At 44.8% G+C, this 26,094-nt stretch overlaps 1 protein-coding gene across 1 annotated transcript in view; it reads right to left on the bottom strand.

Moving 5' to 3' along the window:
- The window catches only part of farp1 (FERM, RhoGEF (ARHGEF) and pleckstrin domain protein 1 (chondrocyte-derived)), a 265,170-nt gene that overhangs the window by 60,816 nt on the left and 178,260 nt on the right, over positions 1-26,094 (bottom strand). The window contains exons 14-15 of the mRNA XM_078546027.1: positions 8,869-9,056; positions 2,293-2,382 (exon numbers count right to left, since the gene is read on the bottom strand). Of these exons, the coding sequence (XP_078402153.1) occupies positions 2,293-2,382; positions 8,869-9,056 (278 nt within the window). The remainder of the gene's footprint in view (positions 1-2,292; positions 2,383-8,868; positions 9,057-26,094) is intronic.

Genomic DNA, 26,094 nt, shown 5'->3' with positions numbered 1-26,094 from the left:
CACACAGCAGCAGCAGTATGTACCATCTACAAGATGCACCTTCCAAACCCATGTCCTCTACCACCTAGAAGGACAAGGGCAGCAAATGCATGGGAACACCACCACCTGCAAGTTCCCCTCCAAGCCACACACCATCCTGACCTGGAAATATATCGCCGTTCCTTCACTGTCACTGGGTCAAAATCCTGAAACTCTCTCCCTAACAGCGCTATGGGTGTACCGACACCACATGGACTGCAGCGGTTCAAGATGGTGGCTCACCACCACCTTCTCAAGGGACAATTATGGATGGGCAATAAAACTGCTGGCCCAGCCAGTGATCCCCACATCCTGTGGAAGAATTAAAAAAAAACACCCACCCATAGGACTGAATTTTACACTGATTGGGCGTGAAATCGCATGAGATGATGTTGGGAAAAATATAATAATTCTCATAATATTATTGTGATTGATTGTAAAAGTGGGATAATAGTGGGGTTTGGGTTAGTTCCTCTATGCGTGTCTGTGTATGTGGGATTTAATTGAATCGGGGACAGCAGGTCTGGAGGCTTTGAATCATCATTAGAGAAGCTAGGTTTGAAATGCTAAAATATGGCTGAAGTTTTAGAATGTGAGGTGTAAGGAACATTTACGTTTAGATAAATTAGGTTAGTTTAAATTTCCAAGAGATGGTAAGATGTTACACCCAGCCCAAAGAAGCTAAGCCAAACAGTGTGTTTATTTTTCTCAAAGCTAACTGATAAAATGAGCACTATGAAAAGATTTATATTATGAGAAAGGTAAAGTTCCAAAGACAAATCGGAACAATGGAATTTGCATTAAAAAGGGAAAACATGTATAAAGGAGAAGAGGCTATGTGTAAGAGGAGAAGGAATTCTAAGGTCTGACCCAAGTGTGAAAAGCCTCCAGCCTCAGTGCATCAAGTTGCTGTCTACAGGAACCAAAGCTGAGAAAACTCACTGTGAATATCACTGTCCAGGTATCGTTTTGCTTTGCCTGGGACTGTTTAAATCTACTTTGTTTTTCTACTGTTGCCTAAATGGAGGTGTAACTGGGAGCCAGAATAATTAGGGGTTTTAGGAGTTACAATGGTAGCAATTTGTAGACTTATGTATGTTGGAATCTTTTCTCGTGTTAGTAAATGTTTAATTTAGTTTTCTAAAAGCCCCTGAGGTCGTGATAGTCTTATTACTTCTGAATTCAAGGCGCATCTCGAAATAAAATACAAATTGCAAAACAGTTGTGACCGTGTGACCAAGTTTCCCTCCTGGACTTAATCCACCTGGCACACATCATCTGCTATATCATAACAGGGCGAGCGTCCCGATGTCATCCCGCGCTTGTGTGATATTTTGGTCAGTGGGCGTGCGCAAAAGTCAGAAGTGCGCCCATCGACAATTAAGAGGGCAATTAAGCCCATTAATGGCGTAACTGTCTTTCATTTTATGTAGCCCATCCAACCTCATGGTTGGCGGACGGGCGAATCGGCCAGGTGGCCTTTGCATTTTTCATCAAACCTCATCCACGGGCGGGATGAGATATAAATGAATTTCTGTGGACGGCATTTTCATTAGCTTAATTTTTCAGGTGACTAATTATGTTGCATGGACACTTTTTTCCAGCTTTTGAAACCTTTATTTTTGCTGTTTCGCGTCTTCAGCTCCCTGAGGCAGCTGGCCTGCACCCGCATTGACATTTCACACACAAACACACACGCGCACACATACACACACACACACATACACGTACACACAAACACACGCGCGCGCCCACACACACACACACACGTACACACACGCGCGCGCACACACGCGCACACACACACGCGCACACATACGTGCGCACACACACACGTACATACACACACACACGTGCACACACACACGCGCACACACACGCGCACATACACACACACGCGCACATACACACACACACGTACATACACACACACACGTGCACACACACACACACACGCGCACATACACACACGCGCACACACACACGTACACACACACATGTGCGCACGCACACACGTACATACACACACACGCGCACACACACACGCGCACACACACACGCGCACACACACACGCGCACACACACACACAAATGGTAGTAAATGAGGCTGTGGAACTCCCTGCTCTCAGTCACTGAGGGGGTTTAGCATGTTCAGTCCCTCTGAACAGTGAATGAGGGGGAGCTTTCCACCCTGAGCCACATCAGGAAGTTAAAGCTTCTTTCTCCAATACGACAACACAGTAAAGCACACACAGATGGTGCCTTCCTCCTTACCGATGTGATGACTTCAAGATCCTTAAGGTAGGTTCGTTCTGTAGTCGACACTTCTTTGGCGATAAAATAGGCTTTGTCTGCCGGAAACCGCTGCAAAAATTCAGAACATCACAAATCCAACAGGTCAGGATCCGCTACCTATCAGTTTATTTGCACATTATTGTCCAGAATAAATAGAAAGAAACATTGACAAATTGAACGAATGTGCTAGAAGCTTATGGAGAGGGTGTAAACCAAAAAGAATAATAAAGAATTCACATTTATATAGTGCCTCAGGACATCCCAAAACGCTTTACAGCCAATCAAGTGTTTTTTCAAGTGGATTCACTGTTGTGATGTAGGTAACGTGACAGCCAATTTGCACACAGCAAGCTCCCACAAACAGCAATGTGATAATGACCAGATGATCCTTGGGAGGGATAAATATTGGCCAGGACACCAGGGACAAGTCCCCTACTTTTGTATGAAATGGTGGCTGTGGGATCTTTGACATCCCCCCTGAGGGGGCAGCCCGGCAGGGCTACAGTTTAACATCCCATCCAAAAACAGATTTCAGTAAGATTAAACATGAGCTGCAGTGAGTAACCGAATCGGAGGATTTGGGAGATTAGATCAAATTCGAAACTATAAACAGTGGCATTTAGTGCTTACAGGGCTAAAAATATAAATAAAAACTCAGGCAATGCTAAAGGGTAGGTCAGAAATGTACAAAGTGAAGATTAGAAGGGGTAAGATGCAGTGTGAGTGAAAATTAGCCAGAAAAACAAAACAAGCAAAAGAAAAGGCTCTCTATAGGCATGTTAGGAACAAGAGAGTCAAAGTAAAGGGTGGAGCCAAATGAGATGGTGTAAGTATACCTGGAGTCAAGAATGAGGGGTTGACAGAGATGTTACACAGACTATACAACACAGAAACAGGTCATTTGGCCCAACTGACCAATGCCAGAGTTTATGCTCCACTTGAGCCTCTCCCATCCTTTCTCATCTAAAGCTATCAACATATCCTCCTATTCCTCTCTCCATTGTGTGTTTATCTTAAATGTATTTATACTTTTTACCTCAACCACTGTCTGTGGAGGTGAGTTCCAAATTCTCACCATTCTCTGGGTAAAGACGTTTTCTCTGAATTCCTGATTTGATTTCTGGGTGACTATCTTATATTGACAGCCTCTGGTAATGCTCTTCTCTACCAAAGGAAACACTGTCTGTGTCTATTCGATTAAAATAAGTACTAAGGGTAGTGGGATTGTAGGTCCATCAGCGCGGCCTATTGAACAATTGGTGGAGAGTACCACAGCAATGAGGCCTTGTGACACAATGAGTCCCTGTCTCTCAGCCAAAAACTGTGGGTTCGAGCCCCACTCCAAGGCTTGATGGTCACGGAGGGTGTGTCCATAATGCGGTCAAACAGGTTGAGTATCAACCAGCAAATCATTCCAACGCACGCCAATGGCGGGTGGGAAGAGCGGGAGAGATTCCTAGTCCTCCATGTAATGGAAAGAAATTGGAGCATCTACCATCACTACCCATAGCTCCAGACTACAACATGCATGTAACAGTGCTTGATGCCACAGCAACTTGTACCTCCCAAGTGAATCTAATATACCACCACCATTCAAAGAGAGAAGGTACGAAGGAGGTCACTATAACTTAAGATGCTCAAACAAATGAGACCTCTTGATCTGCATCTTAAAATCCTGAGGGAGTGTAGGCTTGAAGTATAACAATCTAAAGTATAGTAGAAAGTAGATTGTCCCTGAAGTCTGGGGACGGAGACAGACAGGAAATCAAATCTTGTTCATCTTAATTCAGCTGTTGACACAGCTATAGTGTGGGAGGAAATGACTGAGCACTTTTATAAGGTCAGTTAGTACAGATTACACACTTGATCAAGTTTAAAGAATCTTTTGAAGAAATAAAGAGAGGTAGGAGAGAAAATTTGCAGCGGGTTTGGATTTTCATTTGAGAAGGTACCACAAAGATTTACAGCAACATTAATGTCAGCTGTGGCTAAACTGTAGCACTCCCAACTCTGCATCTGTGGGTTGAGCTCAGAGACTTTTAGCTTAAAAGCCTAGGCTGCAGACACTCCAGAGCAGTACTGAGGAAGTACCGCACTATCTGAAGTGCCGTCTTTCAGATCAGGCCTTAAACCTAGGGTCTTCCTGCCCTCCCAGGGGGGGGCATAAAAGATCCCACGGCCACTATTTCGTAGAAGAGCAGGGGAGTTCTCCCCGATGTCCTGGGACCAATATTTATCCCTCAAACGACATCACTAAAAACAGATTATCTGGTCGTTCGAACGTTGTTGTACGTGGAATCTTGCTGTGCGCAAATCAGCTGCTGCGTTTCTCTAAATTGTAACAGTGGCTACAATTTGGTTGCAAAGTGCTTTGGGACGTGGAGAGGTTGTGAAAGGAGCTGTACAGACGCAAGCTGTTTTCCTTTACAAAAGGTGCGCACACTTCTAGGTTAAATAGCAAAGCTTTTTTCCAATGATTCAGGACATTTTCAAGCCTATAAGGGTGTAATAATTAAAATAAATATATACATATATTTCTTTTACTATTTGTGTTCTCCATTCGACTGCACTGTTGCATGTCGTAGAGTCAGAGGTTAAGGGGGGAGAGGAGCAAATTAATGAGGAGGTGACAGGTTTCATTATTAAGTGTCAGCTGATCAGACAGAAAATGCATTTGTGGCGTGAAGCATCCTCCCTTTCCCGACCGGGAAAGAAGGCAAAACACGGTATCTACTTCGAAGGGGATTTGCAAAGAACCAAAGGTGGGGTGAAATGAATTATTTTTAAGGGCGAGTTTTGTGATGTGGAAGGCGCTGACTGGAAGAGCAGGGGAAACAGATTCGGTGGTAACTCTCAAAAGCTAATCGGATAAATACTTGAAAAGGAAACATTTGCAGGGCTATTGGGGGAAAGAGCAGGGAGAGTGGGATTAATTAGAGAACACTCTTTCAAAGAGCCAGCACACGCACAATGGCTGGATTCTACTGGGCACCATTGTCCTCTGACTACCCGGCTAAAAAGTCGGTGGTGAGCCCGCCCACCATGGAGACAGCTGCCCCTCGGCAATTTAAAGCTGGGAGCAGCGTTAATCTCTCTGAGGTGAGACTTTCGCCCCTTTCTCGGGAGGAGGTCAGCCTTAGAGAGCTGCGGCCAACTGGATGGCCGGCAGGTCTGTAGTCCCAGCAGCGGCAGGCGGGAGTAGTCCCGGCAAAGAGGAGCCAGGGCTTAAGGGAGGTCCGGAGTATCGCTGGGGCCTAGCTGGCAGACCCTGGTGAGGAGTTTGTGGGGAAGCCAGGTTTGAGAGGCTAGGCAGGGAGGGTAAAAGGCGAAGTGAGGTCTTTGGCGGGGAGGGAGGGGTGCGTCTGATGGGCACAGGGGAGCGCAAAGGGGGATCTCCTCTGTCCTTGCCTGACACCAACCAGCACAGCTGGAGATGCTGAGCTTCCCATATGCCGTGGGCCTCCGCCTGCTGTGGGTAAAATAGCGCCAGGGGTGGGGACAGGCCCTTAAGAGCCTCAATAGGCCCAAGGCCGGGCCAGTCACTTGACACCTTCACCAGCTCCCGTGGAAATTTGAGACAGGGCAGGGGCGGGGGTGGTGGCGGGGGGTGGTGGGGTGGGGTGGCATGTCACGCGTTGCATTTTACAAGCCTTCAAATCCACTGGTGGGGGAAATCCAGCTCAATGGGCTGAATGGCCTCCTTCTGTGCTGTATGATTCTATGATATTAGAACTGTACAATGTGATGGTGCATTATTGGTCTTAGTTTCTGATCCTTAGTTGGTATAATTTAACATAACACAGGGAATGGAATTATACTGCTAATAAACAATGGCTGGAGGCAGGGCCTCCATTAAGCCTGTGGCCATTAGTTTCTGTTTGCTGTTCAATGGCATGCTATGAATTCCTGAATGAATATCTCCACACTACACATACTCCTGACACCTTTTTCCATTTATATCCCAGAAATGTGGAAGGGTGTTTTGCCAAAGAGGAAATGGCTGTGCACAACTCCCACAATCAAAGAGGAAAAGGATGTTAGCTGACCATTTTCAAAGTTCTACCATTTTTGGAAAACTTCACTTTCCTTCATTCACAAGGAGACAAAGTTCGAACTCACAGATTTAAGGTGAAGGACAAAAGAACCAATGGCCACATGAGGCAAAACATTTGACAAAGAGAGTGGTTAGGATCTGGAATGCCTGAGAGTGTGGTGGAAGCAGGTTCAATTGTGACTTTCTAAAGGGAATTGCATAAGCACCTGAAAAGAAAGGGAATTGTATGGTTACGGGACAGGGGTGGGGACTTACTAATGCGATCCTGTGATTCCACTGGGGGTTGGTGGGGGCAATGAGTTGGCAGTAGCTTGGCATGGGGGCTATAAGGGGCCATGGTGATGGGTGGGGAGCATGAGTTGGCATTGAGGGGGCATGAGGGTCATGGGTAAGGCCTTTTGAACCCACCTTTCAAAAGGTTCCCAAATTCAGAACATGGAACTCCCCAGAGGGGTGGAGAACCACACGTCATCCAGAAGCTGGCCCAGCTCCAGGAAAATTATGGGGGTTTAGGAGGTGTCTACCCCCGGCAATGGAGTCGGCCAGTTCGGGAGCTCAGGGCGCGGCTTCAGTGTCTGCACCCCTACCCTGTGCCAGCAAAAATGGGAGGCTCCAGGAAAAGGTTCGGAAATCCCGGAATTGGGTCCCGTTTTTAAATGGCTCCAGCGTCCACAAAAAAGCCGGCCTGTGGTGTCAGGAATAATTATAATTATAAGTCTGTTTTAATAACTATTTTAAACATGCTAATCACAAGAGAAGCTCTCACCGCCTGCGGTCAGATGAGGAAATCTCCACTTGTAACGTTCACCATTACACTGAATCATCCAATCAGTGTCACTCCGACTGTAACCTATCATCTATAGGATGTACCATACCATTGGGCGATGGTTAACTGGAACAATCCATTCAGCTGCAAGGGAGCTTTTCAAAAGTTTATAGGTCCACATTTTGTGAGTTAACAGTAATATTATAAGTGTTGATTTTTGACCTTCCCTTTAGCAAGTGATTTGATGATTTGTAACTTTATTTGAAATGTTCATTAGGCGATATTCCATATCATATAAAAAGACATGCATTTATATATTGCCTTTTACATCCTCTGGGCATCACAAAGTGCTTTACAACCAGTGAAGCGCTTTTGGAGTGATGTACGCGGCAACCAATTTGCTCACAGCAAGCTCCCACAAACAGCTATGTGATTATGATCAGGTTCTTGTAGTGATATTGATTGGGGGTGGGAATTCCGGAGCTCAGGGACCTTGACAGCCACCAACGTTGGAGTAATGAAAATCAGGGAGGTGCAAGAGGCCCCAATCGGAGGAGTGCTGATATCTCAGGGGGTTTAAGGGGCCTGGAGAAGGTTACAGATGAAGCGGGGGTGGCGGGGGCTGGCCATGGAGAAATTTGACAACAAGGATGAGAATTTTAAAACCAAAGCAATGCCAGATCAGGGGCCATGTAGATCAGTAGGCACAGGGGTGATGGATGAATAGGACTTGGTGAGAATTAGGATGTGGGCTGAGAGTTTTGGATGAGTTCCAGTTTATGGAGGGTGGGGAGGCCAGCCAGGAGAGGATTGGAATGATTGAGTGAGAACAGAGACATGGATGAGAGTTCCAGAGGCAGGTGAGTAGGGGCGATATATTCTTGACTTTGTAACCTGCAAACAAGCTACAGTACAAGGTGTTAACGGAATGAAGTTCTCATTGGCAAGAATCAGTGTGATTGAAGAAGAATGAGCTTTGAATGAATATTACTGACAACAGCAATGAATGGTTTTGGTACAGGTTTGCTTATTCTCAATGACTGTATTATGCAGAATTCCTAGACTTGTTTTCCTGATGTTTCATCTATCTAATCAACCAAATATATCTTATTAATTCATGTAAAATAAACTATATGTTGTTCTTATGTACCTACCCATATTCAATAAAATCTGCAGAAGTATTTTAGCAGAATTGTGCAATTCACTATGTTAAAATTTTAAAGAAGTCAGAAGGAGGCCACTCAGTCCATTGTGTTTGTGCTGGATCTTTGACAGAGGTCAATTGACAATTAGTTCCACTCTCTTACTCTCTCCTCACAGCGCGGCAAACATTTCCTCTTTATCCAATTCCTTTTGAAAGTTCCTATTGAATCTTCTTCTACCGCCCTTTCAGGCAGCGCGCTCCAGATCACAGCAACTCACCAGGTATAAAAAAAAACTCCCCACATCTGGTCCTTTTGCCAATTACCTTAAACCCATTGAAATTAATTTAAACCTTAAATTTCAAGCCAAAAGAAATCGGATTGCCTGCATCCAAAATAAGTGTTTGATTTACCACGCTACAGCTCATTGGTGTGTTAGGGCTGTAGATTAGTTGAAGTGCCCTTGGCTCAAATGTGACAGATGTCCGACCTGAAATCAGGTTTCCTGCATGATATTGCTTTCGCTGTCACGACCGTGACATTTCTTGGCCAGTGGGACTGCAGGGGGAAGGGGGGGGTCATTAATATCAAACCTTTCTCCTCATTTCTTCTTCGTCGTCAGTCTTGACGCATGCTGCATCTGTCAAGAGCGGAGTCATTAGTGGCGAGTGCTGTTTGCCGTCTGGGCTCAGGCGAGGAGACAGGGAGAGGTTCTGAACACCAGGGCCAACTTGTGAATTCAGTGAGAGCTCCGACACATGGGGGCTGCACACCAGGGAACCTGGAACAAGCAGGGAAATTCGTGTTAGACCTTCAGCCCTGGCACATGCAGATCTCCAAAACTGACTGGAAGATATATAAATTGTGTATATATCTATATATAAAATACATATATAAAAATGGATAGATGGATATACATACATATATTTACATACATTATTATATGAATAAAACATTAACAAATATAGGCATATATTTAAAAAGTAGAAACAAAGAAAGAGACTTGCATTTATATAACTCTATTCAGGGCTACCAGATGTCTCAAAGCATTTTACAACAAATGAAGTACTTTGGAAGAGTAGCCACTGCTGTGATGTAGAAAATACAGCCACTAATTTTCACTCAGCAAGCTCCCACAAACAGTGAAGTGATAATGACCAGATAAATCAGCTTTGTGTGATGACTGAAGGATAAGTATGGGCCAGGACACCGGGGAGAGCTCTTCCTCAAAATAACGCCCATGGGATCTTTTACATTCCCCCAAGCAGGCAGACGGGGCCTCAGTTTTACTTCTCATCTGAGGAACAGGACCTCCAGCAGTGCGGTGCTCCTGCAGTGCTGCACTGAAATGTCAGCTGAGATTTTTTGTGTTCAAGCCCTAAAGCTTAAACTCAGATTCAAGGCACTGTACTGTACAATTACATGTACAGTGGCTGACACACGGTATATAACAACTGCATGCTCTACTTTCAGGTACGGAGGGCAACCAAAGATAGAAATCGAATAAAAAGATTGTTCTATAAATTAACTCAGTAGCAAGGAAAAGGATCGAAGAGGTGAGGGGGTTGGAGTAGAAAAGTACATTCAGACATAAAGTGATTGGAATGTGGAATTATTAAATGCATATCACCATTGATACCAGTGTTCACTGATTCTCTCAGAAGGAAGTTAAATAGTTGCTTGATTATATAAAAAAAAGAATTGGTTAGAGGGGTGGGGACTGTGCAATTGGACAAGCGGCCCCTCTAGGGAGAAACGTCAGCACCGATGTGATGGGCTGAGTGGCCTTTTTCTCTGCTGTGGCAATAGGAGTCTTTCAAATTAAAATGCCTCCTTGCAGGTTTAACAGGTTCACTGGCTGTCTTGAGGGGATTTTGGGTGTTAACAACAGGTTCTATTCAGTTCCAGTCACGAAGACATGTACATTGTACAGTAAAATCCTGATGAGCCAAATCCCAGGGGAGCCGCCCTCAAACTTACATTAAGCAGAGCTTTGTGATTGCTGAGGAAGACCCCATTCCCATGCGAATGCGTCTCCATGTAACCCAATATGCCTACTAACTATGTCAAAAAAACCAGATTCAAATGCCAAATGTAAACATAGGGCAGAGTTTTTTGCCTGTCGGGCGGGTGGGCCTGGCCCAATCTCCGGCGGGCGGGGAGCTGATCCCCGCTGGAGAAGCGGGCCCCACCGCCATTTTAAGTGGGTGGGTCAATTAAGGCCCGCCCAGCGTGACGTCCGGCGGGAAGCGCTATGCACTCCCTGTGCGGGCGGGGGGGGGGATTCCCCAAAAGCAACAGTGCGCTCTTTCTCACATGCACACGACAGAGCGCACATCTCCCTGAGGCTAAGTGCTGCCTCAGGGAGATCGCTTCCACGCTGAAAAAGATCAAAAATAGAGAAAAAAAAATTCCCTAACATGCCCCCCCCTCATGTGACAATGTCACATGAGATGGGACATGTTCATAATTTACACTATAGTTTTATTAAACTTTTTAAAACCCTGCATGAAACCTCATCCCGCCGCTGGATGAGGTTTCATGTTTTCTCTATTTGCCGCCGGGGCTCCTGGCCGACCCACCAACCTTAAGGTTATTCGGGCAGGTCCTTTAATTGTTTAATTGATCCTGTCGATGGCCTCAATTGGCCATTGACAGGTCGGCGGGCCCGCAGCTGATTTTGCTGCGCCCCCACCTTCCTGAAAATTTAAATGGGGCGCGGTGACATCGGGGGTTCCGCCCAATGTCATCCCGCGTCATTTTACACGTCGGTGAGCGGGCCCCACCCCCTGCTCACCAACGGCAAAATTCTGTCCATAGTAAAGCAGTAAATGTGTGAAAAGGTCTTTATTCAATTCAGCAGATTTCCTTCCCTAAAGGGCATTAAGTGAACCAGATGGATTTTTACGACAATTGATTCATAGTCATCATTAGACCTTTAATTCCAGATTTTTTAAAATTGAATTTAAATTCCACCATCTACCATAGTGGGATTCAAACCCAGGTCCCTCAGTGAAATAGCCTGGGTATGTGGAGTACCAGCCCTGGGACAATGCCACTATGCCACTGCCTCACTGGGAGTTAATACTGGAACTTGTTGGGAGTTAGCGCCAGAAAAGCTTTGTAATTTTTTTTCTGCTTAGCGTGCTGTTTTTGGACATGTGCAGTACAGTCGCCATGTCATCAGTGCAGTCGACCGTGTTTTTGGTGTTTCCGTGCTGCAGTGTGAAATCCCAGAGCATCTCTACACCCTTTGCGGATCGGCTAGGGAAACAGGGAATTAAGCAGCGGCCATCTATTACAGGCTTAGCCACACTCACAAGTTTTGCACATCCTGTCATGGGAGATCTCAATGCCAAATGATGGCTTGCCCAACGCTCCGTGATTTTGCGCTCTTGTGTAGTCTAACTCCGCTCCGATTGGTGAGCGTGGGCAAGTTTGGCTAATCCAGAACAAAAACAAAAATATCTGGAAAAACTCAGCAGGTCTGACAGCATCTGCGGAGCGGAACACAGTTAACGTTTCGAGTCCGAATGACTCTTCATCAGAACTAAGGAAAAATAGAAAAGAGGTGAAATATAAGCTGGTTTAAGGGGGGTGGGACATGTAGAGCTGGACAGAGGGCCAGTGATAGGTGGAGATAACCAAAAGATGTTAATCCAGAGTTACCCGTATGGAATTTCAGCTGACCACAGGCATCTTTCTTTGGGATTTATTATTTTGCTGGCAGGAGTAGTTGATGATTTCAACGTAACTGGAATTTTGTGTCACCCGAATTTGATCATTGCGATTTCACTGTATGTAGCTCTCTCTATAATTTTCCCTCTCATTGCAAAAGAAAAATCCAGGAAGATGCATGTCTCTGGCATGTTTGTAAATCCTGCAATCAAGTTATTCCTTAATTTTAAGAGGCATATGGAAAATGTCACTAATGATTCCTTGGTAATATGTATTGAGGATGAGCAGTAATATTTCAAGATTAACAGATGCACATTGGATTCCTGAAGACACCATCTGCGTTGTGGCAGGATAATGGAATTCCAGATTCCCATGGCAACATGACAGAAGTGACAGTGTGTCCTCGAGGACTGGGGACAGTATCTTCCTTAGAGAATAATGTTTCATGAATGAGTCTTCAGCATTAGATCCAGGTTCAGGGACAAGTCAATTGCAATTCTGTTTATTCTGTGCTTTACAAAATCCAGATTAAACAATTTAACTGTTTAAAGTGTGTGTGAATGTGATTGTGTGTGTGTGTGTGTTAGTGTGTGTCGTTGTGTGCGTGTGTCTTTGTGCATGCGTGCATCTGTGCATGTTTGTCTGTGTTGTGTGTATGTCTGTGTGTGTACACACACACATTTGTGTGTGTTTTGTGTGTCCGTGTGCATGTGTGTGTTGTCTGTGTTTGTGTGTGTTGCGTGTCTGTGTTGTGTGTGCGTGCATGTGTGTGTTTGCATTGTCTGTGTGTGTGTTTTGTGTGTCTGTGTGTCTCTGTGTGTCTGTGTTGTTTGTCTGTGTGTGTTTTGTGTGTGTGCGCATCTGTCTGTATTGTGTGTCTGAGCGTATGTGAGCATTTGTGTTTGTCTATGCATGTGCATGTGAGCATTTTTGTGTGTACGGGTGTATAATGATGCATTTTAATCCCATGAGTGACAGAAGAACTGATTGTCCATTTGACGTTAGAAATCAAGTCTTCTAAAGCCCTCTGCTGACAGTGCAGGTTTAAACTCACCCAGCAATTGGATCTACTGGTAGTTGCACTGAGCTGCAGGATTATTGCATGGTCTAGTACACGGTCACAATAATATCCCAATCATTCCCAAAGGATAGCTGATGCGGGGAAAAAATAATTGTAGCTCCATTTTCCTCTTTTCAAGAGAGACAGTAGTAATGACGGAATACCCAGGCACAAGACACATTAAATTATGACTAATGCACAGAGAGAGAGAGAGAGAGAGAGAAAACTCGTTCTGCATCACCCCTGCCCCCAAACTCCTCCCTCCAGCCTGAAAATTGAGGTTGGGTGGGAAACTGCCCTCAAGTGGTCAATATAGATAGGTTAAGTGAGTGGGCAAAGATCTGGCAAATGGAGTATAATGTGGGCAAATGTGAAATTGTTCATTTTGGCAGGAAGAATAAAAGAGAAGCATATAATCTAAATGGTGAAAGATTACAGAGCTCTGAGGTGCAGAGGGATCTGGGTGTCTTAGTGCATGAATTACAAAAGGCTAGTGTGCAGGTACAGCAAGTAATTAGCAAAGTTAATAGAATGTTATCGTTTATTGCGCAGGGAATTGATTACAAAAGTAGGGAGGTTATGCTTCAGTTATACAGAGCACTAGTGAGACCACATTTGGAATATTGTGTACAATATTGGCCACCTTATTTAAGGAAGGATGTAAATGCGTTGGAAGCAGTTCAGAGAAGGTTTACCAGGCTGATACCAGGAATGGGTGGGTTGTCTTATGAGGAAAGGTTAGACAGACCAGGCTTCTATCCAGCGGAGTTTAGAAGAGTAAGAGGCGACTTGATTGAAACATGGAAGATCCTGAAGGAGCTTGACAGGGTGGATGTGGAAAAGATGTTTCCTCTTGTGGGAGAATCTAGAACTAGGGGTCACTGTTTAAAAATAAGGGGTCACCCATTTAAAACAGAGATTAGGCGAAATTTTTTCTCTCAGAGGGTCGTGAGTCTTTGGAACTCTCTTCCTGAAAAGATGGTGGAAGCAGAGTTTTTGAATATTTTTACGGCAGAGGTGGATAGATTCTTGGTAAGCAAGGGGGTGAAAGGTTATCAGGGGGTAGGTGGGATGCAGGTTTGAGGTTACTATCAGATCAGCCATGATCTTATTAAATGACGGGACAGGCTCAAGGGGCTGAATGGCCTCCTCCCGCTCCTAGTTCGTATGATAATTGGCCATTTAAGGGCCTCAACTGGGGCGGGGGGCTGGCCTAGGCCTCACCTATCCCACCCTAAAATTGCGGGGAGTTCAGGGCGGGCGGGAGCCCAGTGGGAAGGACATCCAAAAAATTTTACGGTCACCCCATTACCGACAAACCCGCTGGTGGGGGAAACTTAAAATTCTGTCCCAGGTCGACTACAGACCAATTAACCCAACATAGGTAAAGCAAAAGCTTCCAAAAACAATAAGGGATAAAATTAATGATCACTGGAAAAAATATTCCTTTTTAAATAGACAAGTCACGTCAAAGAGATTGTTTAGGGAGTGACAGAGTCTATTGATAAATGAAACGGTAGCTGTGTATGGATTTTCAAAATGGCGCATCGTATTAAAGGGAATGTTGTGATATGAAGTGTTTTTTGGCTGAAGAGTGATAAACAGTGAACAGTAGACCCAGGGTAATACGCTGGGAACACAGGTTCGAATCCCACCACGGCAGGTGGTGAAATTTGAGTTCAATTTTTTTTTTAAATCGGGAATTAAAAGTCTGATGATGATCATGAAACCATTGCTGGTTGGTGTAAAAACCCATCTGGTTCACTAATGTCCTTTAGGGAAGGAAAATCTGCTGTCCATGTCAGACCTACATGTGACCCTCTGGACCCAAAACAAAGTGGTTGACTCTTAAATACCTTCTGACCAACAGCAACTAGGAACAGGCAATAAATGCTGGCTTAACCAGCAATGCCTACATCCCATGAATGAATAAAAAAAAGCTTCTCTGGTCTCTACATAACTGAATTCCCTCATCCTTGGTACTTTTCTGGTCAATCTGCTTCCATGTATAAATAAATTATTTAATTTCTTACATATCCCAAAGCACCTTGAACTAATCATGTAGGGGCCAGAATTTGCAATGACTCAAAACCAGATGGGTTTTTTAATGACAATTGATAATAGTTACTGAGACTGGCTTCCAATTCCCAATTTATTATTTGAATTAATATCAGTATCATGGTGGGGTTTGAACCCTAGGGTCCCACAGCATTAGCCTGAGCCAAGCCCACTACCATTACCACTATATCACGATCTCCCTGTGGGTTGGAAGGGTAACTGTGAGGAGGGCAATAAGCAACACCAGATGGACAGGGTGATATTACAGATTGGTGAGAGAGAGAGAGAGACCTGCTGAAATTTAATATGGAAAAATGTGAGGCAGTTCATTTTGGGAGGGAGAATCGTGAGAGGAAATGTATATTAAAATGTTAAACTTGAAAAGGACTCCAGGGGTACTGATAGTTAGAGGTTCAGATAGACAAAACTTTTTAAAAATGTAAGGGATCATTGACTAAGCTGTAAAAACAAAAGCATGCGAGATCTTAGTGTTTATTAATTGGGGCACAGAGTATAAAGCCAAAGAGGCAACTCCAGGCTTATACAAATCATTGGCCCAGCACAGTCAGAACATTGTGTCCCTAATTTAGGAAGGATATTGATACCATTGGACGAAGCAGAGAAGTTATTTGCTGACAAAACTGGAAAGCTTGAAGTGAAGGAACAGGGAAGGTTAAAAAGCGATCAAGGTGCTCAAAATAATTTGATTAGGTAACACAGGGTAAACCAGTTTCATCAATTAGTGACTTGATAACTAAAGGCCTTAAGTGCAATGCCTCTCAAACAAGAGGTGTAGAGAATTTATTTACGGCTGTGAATTGGTCAGACATTGAGGGCGCGAGTTTGCGATCAGTAATGTCCGTTTGGGTGAAGGTGCTGTTTGGTTAGTGCAGGCACGCCATTTTGATAAAGGGCAGGCAACAGGTTTACTTAACCCACGTCTCAATCAGGCATTGGGCCATTTTTTAATGCAAATAATAGGCCTAATGCCTTCTGCTGGTCCCTGCTGCAACTTCGCACTCAGGCAGCCAGTGCCAGTGTGGGTAGCCTCAGGGAAGACCAATGCTAAACGCCACGTGCAGCAATAAATACTTCTCACAATCAATGCCGCTCCCAATCCCGAGATCTCTCACCTCACTCTCAACTCTGACCTTCCCCATCCTGACCTCCCTCCGCCGACAGTGCTCTCAATCTCCCAAAGGCCTGCAATCTTCCTGTCGCACCCCCCACTTCAAATCCCCACCGCCCCAATGAACCCTGATCCAGACTCCCAAGGCCCAAACGTTCCTCCTCTTGACCCTGCAATTCAACCCAATTGGAAGTGGGAGCAGTAACCTGTGCGGATTCCCACCACAGCACCAAGTACAGTACAGTGAGGCCCAAGGACAAAAATCTATTGGCGTTAACAGACTGTTAACATGATGTGGGTATAAGGCATCTAAAGATAGGCGTGCCCAAGTTTCTAGGTTGGAATGTCTTATCCTAACAAGTGGCAGAAAAATAATGCAAAATAGCTTTTAAAAAAGGAAACTGGATAAACGATTGAAAAAGAAACAATTAAAAAGGTATGAAATCAGGGTAGGGAAATGGGATGAACAGAGAGCCAGCCCATTGTGGTGGTATGTTATAGATCATTCAGGGGAATCAGTTGCTGTGGCAACATGCACTTCCACATACATATCTCAGTCTGGAGCTAGGAATAGCGATTGCTTTCCATCACATGGCTGACCAGGAATCTCTCCCGCTTTTACCACCTGTCACTGGCGTGTGATGGAAGGATTTGCAGGTTCATGCTTCACCTGTTTGACCGTGTTATGAACACAGCTTCAATGACCATCAAGTCCCTGGGTGGGACTTGAACCCTGAGCTTCTGATTCAGAGGCAGGGATGCTACTCACTGCGCCACACGATCACCCCAACCCCACCAACACAGCGTGCAATGGGCCGAATGGCAGGGTAAGACCCTCAGGAAATACAAGCAGATGAAAAAACCTGGAGAACGGAGACTCCATTATCATCACAACTGACTATGAGTTTGATCTTTAACACGTTCTATAGGTTGAATTCTATCGTGTAAACTCTTAACATAAGAAGACCTGTTGCAGTTTGTGTGCCAAGTCAGAATTTCCCCACCTGCATTTGCATTTGCTGTGGTGTACTAAATTTGAGGAAAGCAGTATTCATGCATTGCTCAAGCTTCTTCCACCAACACAATGTGAATTTATATGGCGCCTTTAAAGGAGCAAAACATCCCAAGGTGCTTCACAGGAGTGCCATCAATCTCCAGGCCACATAAGGACATATTAGGACAGGTAAAAGGGATAAAAAGACTTGAATTTCTGTGGCATCTTTCATGACCACTGAACACCCCAAAGTACTTAACAGCCAAAATTTTGGAAGTGCGGTCACGGTTGAAATGTAGGAAACGTGGCAGCCAGTTGGCGCACAGCAAGCTCCCACAAACAGCGATATGATAATGGGCAGATGCTCTGTTCTTAACTGCTGTTGGTTGAGGGATAACTCCCAGGTCACCAGGGAGAATGCTTCTGCTCTTCTTCAAGATGGTTCACACTGGATCTTTTACATCCACCTTAGAGGGCAGATGTGGCCTCAGTTTAACATCTCATTTGAAAGATGGCACCTCCAATAGTGCAGCACCCCCTCAGTACTGCGCTGGAGTGTCCACCTTGAGCTTTGCACTCCAGTCCAGGAGTAGGACTTCAACCAACAACCTCCTGATTCAGGAGCGAGACTGCAGCCCACTGGCTAATCAGAGAGGTCACCAAAAAGGTGACAAAAAGCTTCATCAAAGAGGTAGGTTTGGAGGAGTGCCTTAAAGAAAAAGAGGGAGGCGGAAAGGCTTAGAGAGGGAATTCTGGAGCTAAGGACCAAGGCAGCTGAAGGCACGGCCGCCGACGGTGAAGCGATGGAAATCAAGGATGCGCAAGTGGCCAGAATTGGAGGAACACAGAGATCTCGGAGGGTTGTAAGGCTGGAGGAGGTTACTGAGATAGGGAGGGGGGGGGTGAGGGGTGAGGCCATGGAGGAATTTGAAAACAAGAATTTTAAAATCAAAGTGTTGCCAGACTGGAATTCAAGTCTATGTAGGGTGGGAGATGGGAAGCTGCCCAGGAGAAGCTTGAGGGGACAAGGGAATGGATGAGGATGACAGCAGCAGATGGAACTGAGGCTCAAGCATAGAAAGATACAGTGCAGGAGGAGGTCATTCGGCCCATCGTGCTTGTGTTGGCTCTTCGAAAGAGCTATCCAATTAGTCCCACACTCCCCCCTGCTCTTGTCCAGTAGCCCTGCAATTCTTTTACTTTTCAATTATTTATCCAACTCCCTTCCAGGAGTTAGGATTGAATCTGCTCCCGCTGCCCTTTCAGGCGCCCTTCCCAGATCAGAACAAAATAACATTGAAAAAGAAATTCTCCCTCCCCCGCTCTAGATCTTTTGCCAATTGCTTTAAATCTGTCCCCTCTGGTTATCAATCCTCCTGTCTCTCCTTATTTACTCTTCACCAGACCAATAGGGCTTAGTTACTGAGATCGGAGTTTTAGGTAGACAGTACTTGCCAACCGGCCTCGGACTGGCTCATAGTGTAGCGGATACACATCGATTCCTGTATTGGTCAGGCCTGTTTCCTCTCTGCTGATCGGCATCCAAATTCCATTATGAACAGTGGTTAGGAACACCTAACTGTGCCAAATTGAACAGCAGGTTTATAGAAGGCCTGTGTTGCAATAAAACAATAAATTAAATAAGTGCTACAGATGGGAAACTTTACAAATAATTAGCTAATTGTTTCTAAAGGATATTTTTCTTTCGTTTCATAGGCCATAAGGGAGCGGTGGAAAGCAAATCCATCCCTACAGCTTGGCTCAGTCAGCAGCGCTCTGGCCTTGCGGTCAGAAGGCTGTGGGTTTAAGTTCCACTTCAAAGACTTGAGCACATAATCCAGGCTGACACTCCCTGCTCCAGTACTGAGGGAGTGCTGCACTATCGGAGGTGCGGTCTTTCCGATGAGATGTTAAACCAAGTCTGCCCTCTCAGGTGGATGCAAAAGATCCCATTGGGGGGGGGGATATCCCTGGTGTTGTGACCAGCAATCCCTTAATCAGCATCACAAAAATAGATCATGCAGTTTGTGTTTCCTACATTACAGTGATGACTATACTTCCAAAAATATTTAACCGGGCTGTGAAATGCTTTGGGATGCCCTGAGGATGTGAAAGGCGCTATATAAATACAAGACCGTCTTTTTATTATTGAGACAGGAAGTTCTGATCTACGATCCTCGGATTGTGCCAATAAAGTTCTCCCTTCGCCTGTGGAGGCAATGGCTGCTTCCTGGGGTATTCATCTACAGACCACAGCCACCTTGCAGTATCCTGCCCGTTATTGATGAGTGAGTCTCTATAATGAGCGGCAGCACAAGGATCATCATTGGTGAGACCGAGCCTAGCCTCAGCTATCACCCACACACACCTGTACTGCCATCAGCGTGCCTGATCAGGGGTAGGGGCTCTTGTTCAGCGCTCGATCCCAACAACAACTTGCATTTATCCAGCACCTTTAATGCAGTAAACCATCCAAAGGCGCTTCACAGGAACATTACCAAACAAAATTTAAGGGGAGATGGAGACGTAGTGGTAATGTCACTTGAATAGTAATCCAGAGGCCCAGGCTAAAGCTCTGGGGACAAAACAAAAACAAAAATACCTGGAAAAACTCAGCAGGTCTGGCAGCATCTGCGGAGAGGAGCACAGTTAACGTTTCGAGTCCGAATGACCCTTCAACAGAAACACTGGTTCAAATCCTACCATGGCAGTTGGTGGAATTTAAATTCAATTGATAAAAAATCTGGAATATAACTCTTGTCTCAGTAATGGTAACCATGACAACTATCGTCGATTGCCATAAAAGCCCAAGTGGTCGGGCCTACATATGAGTCTAGATAATGTGGTTGGTTTTTAACTGGCCTCTGAAATGGCCTAGCAAGCCATTCAGTTCAAGGGCAACTAGGGATGGGAAACAAATGCTGGCCTTGCCAGCGATGCCCACATCCTGTGAAAGAATTTTAAAAATATTGACAGGGGGCCACATAAGGAGAGATTAGGACAGGTGAACAAAAGCACAGCCAAAGAGAACTTTTGAGGAGCGGCTTTAAGGAGGAGAGAGTGAGTGAGGGGAGAGGGGGAGAGGTTTAGGGTGGAAATTCCAGAACTTGGGGCCCAGGCAGCTGAAGACATGGGTGGGTGAAGGAAATCAGGGATGCTCAAGTTGTCCAAATTGAAGGTGCACAATTATACTGTACTCCAACTTTACCGAAAGTATTGCAACCCCATTTGTGGTGAATTCACCTTGTTTAAGGTTGAGGAATTTATTGCTAATCTTTTTACGGTCTAATAGAGGATTACTAGTCCAACCGGGAAATTGATACGTTGCAGTGAACCCTTAATTGTGGGGTACTTCTTTTAGAAGTTCAGGTACTTTGGGTTAAATAAAAAACCTTAAGTTACCTGTTCAACTCCCTCAGTAGTAGAAAGTCGCCCATAAACTCAGGGAGGCATTTGCCACATACCTGCGATTGCACATTCTGACCTTTAAGGTGACAAGGCACATGCTGGAATAACCGCTGGGATATTGTAACCTTCGACAGCACCTTCCAAAACTGTGATTTCTACCACCTAGAAGGACAATGGCAGCAGATACATGGGAACACCACCACCTGGAAGTTCCCCTCCAAGTCACTCACCATCCTGACTGGGAACTCTATCACCATTCCTTCACTGTCGCTGGGTCAAAATCCTGGAACTCCCTCCCTAACAGCACTGTGGGTGTACCTACACCACATGGACTGCAGCGGTTCAAGAAGGCAGCTCACCACCACCTTCTCAAGGGCAACTGGGGATGGGCAATAAATGCTGACAGCGACACCCACATTCCATAAAAGAATGAAAAGAAAATCAAACACGTCAACTAATGGCAGTAACAGTGCCATTGTGCAGCATGAACTTAACACAATGTAGCCAACGATTATACAAAGATATTATTCTGCCTCTATAAGCAGTGCAGATGGTAAGGCTTTTTACCCATCCCTTTTTTGATTCTTGCTAACTCTGGTATTCAAGCAAATTAATTTCCTCCTTCACTGGGTTTCGGCTAAGTAGGATATGGGGGGTTTGTAAAATGAGTCTTGGTGTCATTGCCAAATGAATGCTTTATGTCTTCCAGTGACATTCCTGTAGCCGCTATTTTAATGGCAGTGTTAATCCATTTAAATTGAACAGTTGGAGACCCCATTAAAACAGAAGGCAGAAGAATACAGAATTAGATAAAGTTACATTGTATATACCCAGCACAGAAAGAGGCAATTTGACCCAACTTGTCTGTGTTGGTATTTATGCTCCACACGAGTCTCCATGTGGCAGTAAATTCTCACCACTCTCTGGGTAAAGTGGTTTCTCCTGAATACCCGATTGGATTTATTAGCAACTGTCCTAGTTCTGGTCTCCCCCACTGGTGGAAACATCCTCTCTGCATCTACCCCATTGAACCCGTTCATAATTTTAAAGAGCGCTATCAGGTCACGAACTGGAGGTCTTGTCCCTGCCCCTAAGCCAGAAGCTCTGGGTTCAAGTCCTGCCCCCAGGACTTGACGGCCAAGAAAGGTGAGTCCATTATGCGGCCCAACAGGCTGAGTACCAACTTGTCAATCCTACCACCACACGCCAATGGCAGGCAGTAAAGAGTGGGAGAGATTCCTGGTCAGCCAAGTGATGGAAAGGTATTAGAGCCTCTACCATCTCCCTGGTCTCCAGCCAATATTTATCCTTCAATCAGCATCACAAAAAACAGATGACCTGGTTATTGCTGTTTGGAGGGAGTTTGCTGAGTGCAAATTGGCTGCTGTGTTTCTTACATTAAAACAGTGCCTGCACTTCACAAAGTACTTCATTAGCTTGAGACATCCTGTGGTTGTGAAAAGCGCTATACAAACCGAAATCTTTCTGTACAAGTTTAACATAACTTGGCTGCATTTCAATCCCCCCGTCCCCCGTTTTACTGGCTGTTTTTAATCGCCTTAGTAAGCGGCGTTGCTACTTTTAATAATTTGTGCATCAGGAACGAAGAGAGACAAAATGTTACTCAGATATTCGGGTCATCCAACCAGAATAATCCACATGAACAGCATCACAGGGAGTCCGCATCTATCTTAGACGTGTCAATTCCTGAAATGTTAACTCTGAGATAGCCACTCGGAAAACTGGAAATCTCAATAAGATAAAGCGCAATTGATAGGAAGGATAATGTTGATGGTTCTCTGGGTGCTGATGACTTTTAAGATGTGATTACACATTGAAATATGACAGTGCGATCCTCAAACATGGACTGTGTTTTCGTCATTAAAATGTCACTTTTGACAATTATGCACTTGAAAAGTGGAGAGACTGTAACAATGTTAAAGTGGCTGGGAATGTACTGACTAGCGCTTCGTACTTGAATGTTACAAGAGGAGGAGCAACAGTTTGCAAACTGAATTCTCCAGACCATGGTTCTCAAACCATGGCTCGCGACCCCCACTGGAGTCACATGACCCCCACTGAGGTCACACAATGGCTGCCATGCAGCTTGGACTAATTTCTGACAGCTGCGAGGTCCCTTTAAATCCTCGTGTTTTTTTTCTATGGCGCTATGGCCTAATGGACTGCTCTCTGAGCCCTGATTGCTGCTTCACCATTTCATCAACCCCCCACACGCTCAACTTCTGTTCCCCCCAACCTCCCCACCCGCCACCAGAACTAAATATTTCACTCCCCTCACTCAATAACTGAAGCCTCTACGCCCTCGTTCAGCAACTGAAGCCTCGACTGCACCCCCGCTCAACTGACAACTCTACCCCGCCCCCTCAACAACTGAAGCCTCCCCCCACCATTAAAATGGGGTTACACTGGGAAATAGCTTGGGAAGCAATGCTCCAGAGCCATAAACCCCATCCCCCCCCACCCCTCTCGAACCACTGAGTATTCCCAACCATGGTGCCCTATTTGACCTTCCGGCCTCTCCATCACCAAGACTGCCTATTTCTGCTTTAGTGACATCACATGTCTTCACCCGGCAACGACTTGATTTTGAAATGACCACCCCTGTTTTTAAGTCCCCTCGTGGTCTCGCCCCTCCCTATCTCTGCAATCTCCTCCAGCCCCACAACCCTCCGAGATCTCCGCACCTCGCCAATTCTGATTTCTGAGCGTCCCCAACTTTAATCGCTCCACCGTTGGCGGTCATACCTCCAGCTGCCTGCACTCTAAGCTTTGGAATTTCGGCCTTGGACCTCTCCACCTCTCTCTCTCCCGTCCTTTAAGGGAATCCGTAACATCTACCTCTTTACCAAATATTTGGTGACCTGTCCTAACATGGCTCGGTGGTCATACTTTAACACTCCTGTGAAGTGTCTTGGGACATTTTATTACATTAAAGCCGCTACATAAATGTAAATTATTGTTGTTGTACATATTCCTTTATGTCCAAAAGGTATATACTTATAATCCAGCTGCATCATTATTCCATTGAATTTTGGATGATGTAACTGCATGTAAAGTTTGAAGTCTCTTTAAAGTTTATAATCTTTCCAAAATTTCCTTGTTGCGAGGTAAAATCTGTTTTAATTTGACATCTTTTCCTCCTATACTGGGAAAGGGCCAGAAGGAAGCCGGTATCTACTTTGACTTTTCTCGCTTAAAAATATAATACCCAATTTAAAAAGCAGCCAATGATCACTTTATGTGTCCGAGTGATGTTATTATGAAGCTGAAATCCTCGTTAATGAGATAGCCAGAGGAAATAAACGTGCAAGGATTCCAGACACAAGTGTCTGGCTTGACAGAATCGGGAGTTAGCAGTGTGTGAAAATGCAAACGAGTTCACTGACTGGATGTAATTAACACCAATTTATATTCAGCCGACTATTGAAAACTCTGAGCTACTGTCCCAGTTTCAAATTCAGAGCTGACAGAAGTAGGTCAGGCCTAAAACTGAATAAGTGCAGCAATGCTGTCCAATTAATGTTATCGCCGTAGGATCAACCTAGAGAACCAGCCAGCACTGCCTACAGCCCAGGGTAGCATGCAACAATGATGAGCTTCTGTGGTTTTGGGGAATTATATTTACAGTCAGTCTAGCAAATGTTTAATCTGATAAATAACTTCTCTGCTTTCTGAGGACGAGCCCAGAACTATCCAATGCAAACCCGGCATTCTCTCAATGCTGAACTCCCAATGAAATCTACATTCCTTCATTCCTCTATTCCCGATGTTACTGCTTCCAGCGAAGTCTTTAATAATGTTCGGACTCTACTGTAATGCTATTAGTGCAAGCTGCTGTGTCAGAAGCATTGCCAACACACGAGTTATTGGATTATTATGTTGCGGTGTGAAGTAGGTGAATGAGCAAAACCGGGGCTAAAAGGGTTAAATTAGGAGGACAGGCCAGGCTTGTATTGCCTTGAGTATTGAAGATCAAGGGGTGATCCGATTGAGGAGTTTAAGGTGATTAGTCGATTTGACAGGGTGGATCGAGGGAAACTGCTTCCTCGGGTGGTTGTGGGGGGGGAGGTGGGTGGAGTCCAGAACAAGGGGGCAGAACCTTAAAGTTGGAGCCAGGCCATTCAGGGGTGATGTCAGGAAGCACTTCTTCACACAATGGGGAGTGGAAATCTGGAACTCTCTCCTCCAAAACACTGTTGAGGATGGGAGATAACTGAAAGTTCTGAGAACGTTAGATTTTTGTTGGGTAAGGATATTAAGGGTTACAGAACCAAGGCGGGTAGATGGAGTTAAGGTGCAGATCAGCCATGATCCAATTGAATGGTATGGAACAGACTGAATGGCGTCCTCCAGTTCCTATGTTCGTAATGGCAAAAAGGGGGACACTTTAATGGCTGCTGTTCTCATTTTGCATTAAGAGTGGCACATTCAGGGATCATCCATGGTCCAAATTCAGCAAAGGGCTTTCCTATACATATGACGATCAAATTCCTATATGCAGCTAACATTTTGCCATCTTGCATATCAGTCAAAATGCAGGAAATATTGCAGTGGTGGGTGTGAGGGTGTAAATATTCAGTGTCGATATTAGGTAAGACAGGGTTCGAAGGAATTGGACTGGCACACGTGGATACAATCAAGCCACCATGTTAAAGTCATGCAATCTATCCATATTTTTACAGATTTGGTTTTAATGAGATCATTTATCGCGAGACAACAAAATATGAGGGGGTTTGAAAAGGTGGACATGTGGAGTTGGATAGATCATAAGATTTTCTTGCAGGAGCCGGAAGACAGATTGAGGTACTTCAGCGCCACCATTGGTGAGATGGCACAATTACAGTGTGACATGTTTACATCATACAGACGGACATAAGGATGTGTGAAATGAAAAGAGTTGACAGGAAGCGCGCAGAGATTTAAGATTTTTAGAACTGTTACTAGTCAAACTGTTGTAAGTGATGTGCCTGATAAGTCAGGTCTGTACAGTCTTCAACTGAAGGGGGTGGGGGGTTTAAAGGGTGAGGGATAATTGATGGCTGTGCTGTAATTCAGTCCAATTTTAAAAGTCATACACTGGATGAAATTTTAACTCATTTAAAACCTACCAACTTGCAGAGTTAAAATTGGGCCCACTGTAACTGTTATTTTAAAAAAATATATTTTCTTTATCCCCTATTTATATCGAAGAATATTGTTACTTGGAACATATAAGAAGTTGTTTCTGACTCACATTTTTGGCTTTCATTTGCTGGCCAAAGACAACAAGTTTCCCCTTGTGGACCAACAACATAATAAGAAACCACATTGTTGCCATAGAGGCAGACTTGGCCCCTCAGAGCCTGAAATCATTGCAATGCCTCGTGACACAGCAGGGAACTACTTACGTCTGGCAGCTCCAGCAGACACCATGTGGCGGTTATCTGGTGCCTACTAAGGTTTGTACATCACTAAGATTACACTGGGAGGCA

The sequence above is a fragment of the Cetorhinus maximus genome, chromosome 7, assembly GCF_964194155.1.
Source record: "Cetorhinus maximus chromosome 7, sCetMax3.hap1.1, whole genome shotgun sequence".
NCBI classification, from domain to species: Eukaryota; Metazoa; Chordata; class Chondrichthyes; order Lamniformes; family Cetorhinidae; genus Cetorhinus; species Cetorhinus maximus.
The sequence above is the reverse complement of the archived record's forward strand: the minus strand, read 5'-3'. Positions and strand labels throughout refer to the sequence as shown.